General features: G+C 47.6%; 2 protein-coding genes across 7 annotated transcripts in view; one reads left to right on the top strand and one right to left on the bottom strand.

The window, feature by feature from the left end:
• Positions 1 to 10,360, top strand: part of KIF13B (kinesin family member 13B) — a 125,535-nt gene extending 115,175 nt beyond the window's left edge. For all 6 annotated transcript variants that reach the window (XM_048937290.1, XM_048937292.1, XM_048937291.1 and 3 more), the window contains 3 exons: positions 402 to 464; positions 1,976 to 2,999; positions 5,721 to 10,360. In XM_048937290.1, coding sequence (XP_048793247.1) covers positions 402 to 464; positions 1,976 to 2,999; positions 5,721 to 6,016 — 1,383 coding nt within the window. In that variant the 3' untranslated portion in view covers positions 6,017 to 10,360. The remainder of the gene's footprint in view (positions 1 to 401; positions 465 to 1,975; positions 3,000 to 5,720) is intronic.
• The window catches only part of HMBOX1 (homeobox containing 1), a 728,731-nt gene that overhangs the window by 587,527 nt on the left and 130,427 nt on the right, over positions 1 to 10,777 (bottom strand). The window lies entirely within an intron of this gene.

The following is a 10,777-nucleotide window of genomic DNA, read 5'->3' on the forward strand; positions in this document are numbered from 1 at the left end:
AGCAAATTAGTAAGCATGGCTAAAATCTGAACTAAATTGAGGTACTGGAGAAGGAGAAAGTTGTGGGGAGGGACTGAAGCTGAGGATTGCACCAAGCAGAGTGACCTCAGACCTCTTTGCCATCTGGTTGCTCAGTGCTGTGCCCTTTACCGCTCCATGTAAGAAATGTCTGTGCTGTGAATTTGTGCTTGTAGTTGTTTTTGTGCTGAAGTTCAGGGATGCCTCTGTTGCTTTGGTTAATGCACTCATCTGCCCCTTCAGAGTATGTCAGCAGAACATGTTAGGATAGTAATGCTTGGTCCTTATGATAATCCCAAAATTTCAGATGTCAGTTCTGGTATTTACCAGCTGGACAACGTGTAACCCTTTATTGAACGATGCCCTGCTTTTCACTCCTACAGGCTGTCCCACGGATTATGGTTCAGTCTGCCAGTATCGATGCCAGTGCTGCAAAGATAAAGCAGGTAAGCACACCATAGCATGTTAAGTTTCTATATTCACATCACTGAAAACCAGAGGCAGCAAAAGCCACGTAAGCCTGTGGCACTTTTGCTGTCACTTCATGGTCAGACAATTAAGTGCAGTATGCATTGCTGTGTTTTCTTAGGTCTTGCTAAAGTCTCCCCTCTGGTGCTGGCTGTGCTTCTGTACTTAAAAGCCTGGCTAATCATATGATTGTATTTGCAGTTAAGTAGCTAACATTTAGCTGTTTTGCTGCTTTAAAAGACAAATTGCTTTGCACTGATGCTTTCTATAAACAGAACGAGTCTGTTATTCTGAGTGCTGAGCTTAATTCTTGATTTTACATTTCGAGCCAATTCATGATATCGGCGTGAAAAAAGGCTCTTGTAAGCAGGGTAGAAAATAGACCCTAAGATCTCCCACAGTTCAGCAGAACTTCAGTCTTGTGAATAGCAAATCAGCTTTCTCCCACTGTGCTTTTATTGTCTTAGTAAAATGTGTGTTATCTGAACACAGCTTAAAAGGGAAAGCCCAAAGAAAGAACAGAATTCCAGAGTTCACATCTACAGCACCCGCTCCGCACAAAAGCTAGAAGTGTTTTCAATCCACTGCAATGTTTCAAACAACTTTTCTGTATTATATCTTACTTAGCAATAGCTTTGGCTCCTGAAGCTCTTGTAATTCAATCAAATCCCTCTTTCACTGAATGCCACTTAAGTTCCCAGTGAGAAAGATATTTCAGAACAAGGTGCAAGTCCTGCTGTTTGGGACACTTTAGTATTAAATGGGAAGAAGACAACATTTTGAACAGTAAACAAGTATGTGCACTTGAGAGTTAACAGGTAGGTCCATGTCTGCCTTCCTCCAACCACTTTTTCTTCTTCATATTAGCAGCCACCTCCTTCCCTCCCAAAGAGATTTAGAGACATCCTAATCTTTTAGAGTACATGAGCTGGCACAAGATATTGATCTATCAGATTTAGTAAACTTTACAGCCAAGAAATACATCACTAAAATGGGCTGTTAATCTCATGAGGTGCAGTTAATTTCATACCCTGGAAGTGTGTGGTGCTGGTGACAGTGAGGTGGGAATGGCATTTGGGAACGGGAACATAAATGACAGTTTAGCTGGAAAGCTGTGATTTATCTGTCCTGAGAGTTAAGCCAAATAACTGAGAGAGGCTTATAGATCATGACTGTTTCACATTTCATATAAATCCTGCTATTCAAACAGCAAATGACCATTCCTGCAATATAAATAATTTTTCAGTAAATATTGGGGAGCGTATTTCTTTTAGTCAATGCTTTTCTTATTAATGGAAGAAATGAGCTGACAATCCTACCAGATCTGTAAAGCTGACTTCAGATCAACTTCGTCTTCTGGAGCCTGTGGCTACGTGGGGGTGTAGATATGCTGGAGGCCTTAGTGCTTCTCAGAGACCTTGTATCTGCCCTTTAGACCCAGAGAGTTTGGATATCAGAGTTCCATGGTCACTGTCCTCTTCTGTTTCAGCTGAACCAAGAGGCAGCAGGGAAACGACCATTCGAAGCTGCGGTACGGATGTCAGAGGTGGAAAAGAATCCTGAAAAGATGCCCAAAATGCCTTTGCAGCAGCCCACGGGAGATGCCCAGGCTCAGGACTCCCAGGAAGGGCCTCCAAGTCCTCTGAGCGAAGCCTCCAGCGGGTACTTTTCCCACAGTGTATCAACAGCCACCCTCTCTGAAGCCCTCACAGCAGGGAGTGATGCTGTGGTTCAGCCAGGGGGACAGACGCCTGCCCTAAGTGACTTCCCAGCTCCTGCTGTGGCTCAGGGATCTTCAGACATGCCAGGACACTCAGACAGTCCTTTAGAAAGCTGTCTCAACAGTAAGGGGGAGAGTCTACCCACCCCCAGCCTTCCAGGTGCTCACACAAGATCAAAAGACAGCACTGAAGTGAATGGGAGTGATGCTTTGAAGTCAAAATCTTCTGCATCTCCTGTGACTCACAGTGAGCAGGCAAATGATGCCTCTGTAGCCACTGATGCAAAAACCTTTCTTTCTACCTCTGCTCCAAGGATGGAGTCATCTAAACAATTGATGGAGTCAGCAGGACAGGCTGTCAGGAGAAAGGAAACAAGTTCTGGGGCTTCTGAACTGGGGGTTCCCAAACCACAGGTTCAGCCCAACCAATCGTCCCAGCCCAGCGTTGCCGCCTCCCCCTTCAAAATCCAGAAAGTCAAGACTTCAGAGCTCAAGTCCTTCACCAGCATGTTGGGGACTGATCCCTCGTGTTCACTAAATGCAGAGGAGGAGCAGCAGGAAGGAGAAAAGAGCGCATCTGCAGCACATGGCCTGAGCCATAACGGGTCAGAGATGGCAGAAGAAAAACTGGAAGTAGTTTCTGACTCTGAAGATGGCAATGAGATTCCCGAGTGGCTGAAAGAGGGAGAATATGTCACTGTTGGTGCAAACAAGACAGGCATCGTTAGATACATTGGGCCCACAGATTTCCAGGAGGGAACGTGGGTTGGTGTTGAACTGGATTTACCTTCAGGTAAGATGCTCTAGATTGAGTGCAACATAGGCAGCATTTCAGAGTTTGCGGTGTTTGTTGTAATGTTGGCAATCAGGAAAAAGAGGTGGTTAAATTTTTTGTTCAGTTTCTTTTGTCATTCCTTCCTGACTCTTACTTTTAGGCTTCCCGGACTTTATATAACAAATAATTTTTAGAAACTAGGGTACCATTCTTGGAGAAGATTTGCTTCCATGTGGCATTGGAGCGTGATGCAGAAAAGCAATGACTTGAGCAGAAGCACTTTAAAACTACGGAGGTGAGAGGAAAGGAGGTGGTAGCTGGCATTTGTTCTCTACTGGAGCCCCAGGCTTCACAGTTCCTTCCCTTCACAGGTTCACATCAGCTTTCATGGCACTCGTTTTCTCTGTTATCCAAGAGCAGGCAGGATGTGCCAGTGGAAGACTCAGGAGAATCATAGAATCACAGAATCACCAAGGTTGGAAAAGACCTCTAAGATCATCCAGTCCAACCACCCACCTACCACCAGTATTGCCCACCAAACCATGGCCCTCAAAGCTACATCTGAACATTTCTTGAACACCTCCAAGGACGGTGACTCCACCACCTCCTGGGCAGCCTCACCACTCTTACGGAGAAGAAATGTTTCCTAGGAAGTGACCATTAGATAACATTGACTTTCACAGTCAGAGAGTGGTTTATAAAGAGCACTCAAAGCTCCTTATTTAAGTTCTTTTAGCCAAGCTACAAAATTCCAAGGCTGCAATGCAGGCTGTGGTTGGTGAATCAGCACGTCTCAAGGAGTTGCCCACATTCTGCTGCATGCTTCTCTGAGATTGGAGCTGCTCCCCAAGATAAGAAGTGTCTCCAGGATCCAGGACTCCCATTTAAATGAGCACTTATCTTTCCCATGAGTGGTGTGCTCATAAAAGCTAAACTAGGCAGCGTGCTTTCAGCTGGGTACAGAAAACTGCCTGGATTTGCCATCCCAGAAAGCAAACTGTAGCTCCAATCCTTCTGAAAGTTGTAGGCGCTGTTCTCTGAATTCTTTGCTTTCTCATGCTTTATTTTAAGAATATATGTATTTATAGACTCACTGCAGTTTTGAAGTCACATTCCCTCCCTGTCTGGTCCACTGACTAGTCAGTGAGCATCAGCTTAGCCTTCCTTGGAAGAGTCTTGTGGCTAAGAGATGTTGGTCGTGTTGAAGACTCAGCTGCTGGTGGTTTTGGATATTCTTCTGTTTCCACAAAGATTTAGGTCCCTGATTTCATAGAGACATAGAATGGCTTGGCATGGAAAGGACCTTAAAGCCCGCTCAGCCCTAACACCTGCCTTGGGCTGGTTGCCACCCACCAGCTCAGGCTGCACAGGGCCCCATCCAGCCTGGCCTTGGGCACCTCCAGGGATGGAGCATGATTTGTTGGAGCACGGTTGTCTTCTAGCAGACTGTAGCTTCCCTTGGGAAACACAGTCACAAGTTGGTGTCTTTGGACTGGGAGGAACCTTAAGGCCCATCCAGTCCCAAGCCTTGCCATGGGCAGGGATGAACCAAGGCCAGTTCTAGTGCGGCTGCTTCCTATGATTTTATCCACTTGGATATAAAACCAGCTGATGGGTTTTTTATCTTATGCATTCCTCAAGGGAGGCTTCTCCCACTTATCTGCTCCTCTAGAGCTTGAAGATTTCTTTCTCTGTCGAGTTCATTGATCACGAGCTCTTGTTTGCTCTCATACAAGCTTTGTACTGATGGTGCTTGCTTTCCTGCTTGTTTACCTATTAAGAGGGAATACAGCATTTTGTTCTGCAGGAACAAAGTGCTTCCAGTGCCCTCCTGTATAATAGTTTCTAAGTCTGTCATCATCATAGTAGCTTTTATTTTCAACGAAAGTCTTCCCTGCAGCATGGCACTATCTTTCAGCCCAGGCTGCTGTTGTCGCTCCTTTATCCATACACTTCTCTACTTCTGTAATAGCCTGCATGGCTCTGCACGGAGCTGTTACTGAGCAGCTCAGCCAGGAGATTTATGCATTGTTTTTAACCTTAAAAACAAAGGAAAACCCTATCTATTTAGTCTGACAAAAACTATAATTAGTATAGCCCTCTGGCATTGTATTGTTCTCAGTCATCGTGTTAGTTCATTCCTTCAACTTGTCTTTAAGCATTTTGTAACTGTGACTCAACCTTCATCTGAGGCAGAATCAGCCCAGTTAAATCCCTGGCTCACTTAAACCCCCATCCTTGTCCCTGCTGCTGACAATAAAAGAATCAGAGAATCACAGAATGGCCTGGGTTGCAAAGGCCCACAGTGCTCATCCAGTTCCAACCCCCTGCTGTGTGCAGGTCGCCAACCAGCAGACCAGGCTGCCCAGAGCCACATCCAGCCTGGCCTTGAATGCCTGCAGGGATGGGGCATCCACAGCCTCCTTGGGCAACCTGTGCCAGTGCCTCACCACCTTCTGGGGGAAACACTTCCTCCTAAGTGCCCTGGGGCCCTGCGTGAGTTTCCTCGAGTGCTGGGTAGCAGCACACCCTACGCACAGAGCAAAAGCCATTTTGTGCAGCAGTGGCACAGCTGCCCAGGGATGTGGTGGGGTCACCAAACCTGGAGGTGTTGCAGAACCTTGGGGATGTGGCAGTGAGGGATGTGGGCAGCGGGCACGGTGGGCTGGGGTTGGACTTGGGGATCTTAGAGATCTTTTCCAATGTTAATGATTCTATGATCTGTGTTTCTTTTCAAAGGGAAGAACGATGGCTCCATTGGAGGAAAGCAGTACTTCAGGTGCAACCCAGGCTATGGATTGCTCGTGAAACCAGGCAGAGTTAAAAAGGCCGCAGGACCAGCGAGGCGACGGAGCACCGGTGTGAGGTTGCAGGGAGCGGCATCCAGCGAGAACAGGAGGAGTGGCAACTTCTCTGCTTCAGCATCCAGCCTGGCTTCACTCACAGCCCTGGCTGCCAAGTCAGAAGCAGGACCCACAATTCGCATGGAGAAGAGCCAGAAAAACGCAGAGAACAGGAAATCCTGGGCGAGCTGAGAGAGTGGCCTGCTGCAAAGCGCCGCGGCTGTGGGCCCCCATCTTTTAGCTTCAGCTGGCTGAAAGCAGGCCTGTGAACTTGTGGTTTGTGGCAAACACTAATGAAGGGTTTTTTCTCTGCTTTGGGTGACTGGCATGTTCATTCCTTGCCTTGCCATGGTGCTGGGTCTACAGCCATAGTTTCATGTTACATGTTGTAATGCTGAGGTGTAGGGTGACTGTGAGCTCTGCTCTCCTCCACCTCCCAGAGAAGGAGGAGATGAGAGTTGTTCAAATTATGGCATGACTTCTAGTGGCTACAAAACCCTGCCTACACCTCAGTGCTTCTCTGAGCACGGGTCCCCAAAAGAATCAATTCTGTCTAATTTTGTGAGAGCTATATTGCATAATGCATGGTGAAAGGGCAAGATAATGATCCCAGATGGGCAGAGAAGGGAACATATCTGGTAATGAGGAACCCCTCAAAACTCTTTCATTTAAAAAAACAGTAGCCCTCTGGTTGTGTGGCCCAGCATCAGTGCCTGGTTTGGTTTCTGTTCTGTTATCCTTCTGTGTAAATCAGCCCAAAATTTATTGCTGATGGGAATGAGAGCAGGCCCATGACCTGCTCTGTAATATTTTTGATCCCTTCTTTTTACAGAGGAGGAGAGTTAAACGAATTTGCCATCTCAGATTCATTTAGTGTGTGCTCTCACCATGCTGTGCTCCTCTCACTGCCCCAAGCACTACAGGAACGTCCCATTTCCTCTGTCTTTTGGGTCAGGAGGATTTTGGCAGAGATGGCACTGCAGTGCTCCCATGTCCCCAGCCTTTTGTTGGGTCCTGCCTGCTGCTCAGTGGAGCATCCTGCCCAACCTTTGGGTCTTTGCCCAGCCTTTGGGTTTTCACCCAACCTATGGGTTTTCATCTAGCCTTTGGATTTTCACCCAGCCTTTGGATTTTCACCCAGCCTTTGGGTCTTCACTCAACCTTTGTGTCTTCGCCCAACCTTTGTGTCTTCGCCCAACCTTTGGGTCTTCACCCAGCCTTTGGTTTTCACCCAGCTGTTCAAAGCAGAGGCTTGCTGCTCTTGTAACAGGAGGAATCCAGTGTATTTATTTGTATTTATTGTGTTGAACTGAGCAAAGGTTGCGCTTTACAATCATCCGCCGCCCGGCGTTGTGCTGAGGAGAGCAGTGCTAAGAGGAGCCCAACCCAGTGACATGGAAACAAACCCATGACAGAGTCTTCCCCAAACCAACCCCTCCCAGAGGTGGAGGGTTGGCCTGGCTTTTATCAAACTTGATTTTATTTTTGGTGAACCTTACTAGTTTTTAACACCCTGTGGCCCAAATTACATACCTGTATATATGTGTGCACATACCTACGTACAGCCATTTTCTAACAAATCAAGAAAGGCCACAGGCTTTTATATTCTGAGCTGTTTATACCTTGTTTAAGGAATCGGGGGGGATTGGACAGCTTGAACAATAAAGGTTTTATCTACTTGGGGAATATTTAGGATGCTGAATTAATGATTTCACTTTAATACGTATCTAGTCTCTGTCCGTGCTGCATGTGGGTATCAAAGTGCCTTAGCCATCTGGTTCAGAGGTCCAAGGGAGAGATACATTGTCATCAGAGGAGACAGAGATGCTTAGTGAAGGAGATAATTATGCTGATTTACTGTAATTAATATCATTTATGCAGAAGGAATAAAATTAAAATAGAAACTAATCTGTAGCTGAAATAAGTGGGATGGGTTACAGTGCAGCACGCGTAGTACTGCCAGGGATTTGCATCTCCTCTCAGCTTTTGTTAGTTTCAGTGTTTCCTGGATTTTTGTAAAGAAATCTTCATATCAAATGTGTAGAGCAGCTTTTAAAGACGTTTTTAGCACACGTTTTTTCCTCCTTTTCCTTTGCATAAAGCTCCTGTCCATGAAGCCAAGGTGATGGGAGAAATTCAGTAATCAGGAGTTCAGATGCTCAAATTCCTGGCTTTTATAGACATGATCCATGCAACAAAATGGCATTTTGCTTCGGGGCCTGATGGCTCTCACTATGGAAGGCCGCCCGCTGGTTCATGTGGCGCCTCTTTCGCTGCCTTGTCTGCTTTCTGAAATCCACTTCTGATGTTTTTCTGATTGCACTCTGCTCTGATGTGCTACACAGAGGTAGCCCATGGAAGCAGCCCCAGCCTACGGGTTTTTGTAGTCTCAGCATTTCATTACAGGAGTTAGGGTTGCCTTCACAGCCTGTTGATGTTTGGGTGTCCCCCCAAAAGGGGGATATGAAGGGAAGAAGGTGTCTGAGTCCTCCCACACCCCTCTGCTCCGCTGAGGACTGCAGATCTCCAGGGCTGATAGGAAGCAGCGAAGGTGCAGGAGTGACAGGCTGCAGCCCAAGCAGCTGGGCAGTGGCTCACTGTGGGTTTCACCCGCTGTAAATTCCTCTGCCTGCACTTGCATTGCAGTTCTTGCTTTGTAGGGTTGTATTCAAGTGTCTGGGACACGTGCTGGGAGGCTGCAGCCAGCTGGTAGGGGTGGCTTTCCTCTGCCTCTGCCCTGGGTTGTGTTACCACACTGCGCTGTATGGATTCAGAGGGGCACAAACAGCATTGACCTGCTACCTCCCCCAGGGTCGGGTGCCCTGGAAGCAAATGTCTTAAACATGGCTGTGGTTGGAGTGTCTGCAAACACTGGTGTGCGAAAAGGGGGGCAGAGCTGCTCTGTTCAGAGCACCACGTTGACCTTTGTGGAGGGAGGATTTTCCTCTTTTGCTTCGTACTTTCTTTTTGAAGGAAACCTCCCCAGCTTCCACCTGCCCCCAAAGGCTGTGTGGGTGAGTGCCACAAAGCCAAGCGCATCCACGTGGGCCACGAGGACACTCCTGGAGGACTTCATCTCCCTCCTGCTCACCCCAACTTCCCCAGCCGCCCGCTCCTTCTGCTGGATCCAAGTTTGGGCACAGTGAGTGCTCACCTCTCTGCTCAGAGCACCAGCTAACCAGAGAACATCCTTTTAAACCACAATGAGAGTAATTTGATTTTATTTTTTTAATTGATAGCTAGCATTAGAATAACTCTACCCTCAGCATACAGGAGGAGGTGCTCTTAACTGGAACAGCCCAGCAGCTGAGGCTGGTGTGTTAATAGCTATGCAGATTTCCCAACGTTTTTCATGCACTTTATATACAGGGAGGAAGAATATTTTAATGCAGGAACTGTGATTGGTCGTGATTCGAGTTTCTCATCTGCTGTGTTTGCTCAGTTCTGTGGGCTCATGTGGTGTCTGAGAGCAGAGCCGTGCGGGTGGGTCTGAGATGTGGTGGGATTTAGGCACACGGTGGCATTTGCTGCAAGCAGCCCAGGCAGTGCTGTGGGAAGGGTGTTTTGTGGGTTCTCTCCAGCCAAGTCAAGACTTTGTACTGTATGATGCTCCTGACTCTCCTGGTGATTTGATCTTGTCCCAGATAATACCTGCTCAGTTGAAGGGCCTTGGCTCTTTGCTTGTCAGCATACTTTATTTGAGGAAGATAGAAATGATTCCTGCATGGGAATATTGCCCACATCCTTAAGAAAGAAGGCTTGCCCCGCATCTCTTCCCCCGCTGCTCAGCCTCACAGGCTCAGCATCACTTTGCTCTGCTACGAGCTGAGAACCCCACCTCGTTCTGCCTCACTGCTCATCAAAACCCATCCAGAATGAGCCCTGGCATCACACAGTCCTGCTCATAAGGGAGCTGTCTGAGTGTCCTTCCTGTCCTGACACATCGTCCTTACTCCGGTACTGGCAGTTCTTTGCACAAGAAGTTCAGTGTTTGCAGTGCCTTATCCCTGGGTCAGCAAGTAACACAGCAACGCGCTGGGCTCAGCCTGACCTCCCGTCTGCACAGCTTGTAGGAAGTGATGCTACACCAAGGTGCAGATGAGTTACGCTACCCTGGAGCTGGAGTTGCAGTAAGTGTCTTGCTCCTGCATCCCCTTCATCCCTCCCTGCTTTGGGTTCTCGCTCTGTGCCATCCTGGCATTTCTCACCCACAGGGCACCAGGGGTTTCCCTCTTCCACCCCCACTAACACCTGCTGTGTCCTGGGAGCCTCTCCCAGCTCATCTTTCTGTTGATTTTTTTTTTTGTAAATGTAGTGGGTCTGTATATAAAGAGTGGCTCTTGACACTGTGGTATTATTACGTGTTGATCGGTGTACTTCAAATGAGCTAAAATCCAAAGACACTTTGTAATGAGCTGTAAAGTTTTTAATTATTTCTGTACAATACTAAATTGTAATATTGTGTTATATATGCAATGCAGCCTGCAGTACCTAAATAAACTTCTTCTTTAGAACCCATAAGTCTACACTTTGTTATCTCGTGAGCAGCACCAAAACTTTCAGATGTGTTCAGGGCATCACATTGGGAGTGCTGATGTTTGAGGGTGCTGAGATCCATCACTATAATCTCAAACACGTCTCTTGCCTTATTCTTGCTGTGCAGGGATCTCCCCGTAGATACACACAGCACCACAGCACCGCTGGCCCCTGGCCTCCCTCCTCTGTGAGGTTTTGGACATGAGCCCTTCCAAAGGCACCAGGGCTGTTGGTGCCCATCCTGCCCTTGGTCACAGCAGTGAGTTTTCTTTTCCCTCTACTCCTCAATGTATTGCAGAGTTCCCTTCCTGCTCAGGTTCCCAATGGTATCTTCACAGCCCTGTGTTGGGCTCCCAGCAGTTCGCCCAGCTCTCTGCAGCACTGGGGGGCCCAGTGCTGTGCCCAGCACCCCAGGTG

The sequence above is a fragment of the Lagopus muta genome, chromosome 2 (assembly GCF_023343835.1).
Source record: "Lagopus muta isolate bLagMut1 chromosome 2, bLagMut1 primary, whole genome shotgun sequence".
NCBI classification, from domain to species: Eukaryota; Metazoa; Chordata; class Aves; order Galliformes; family Phasianidae; genus Lagopus; species Lagopus muta.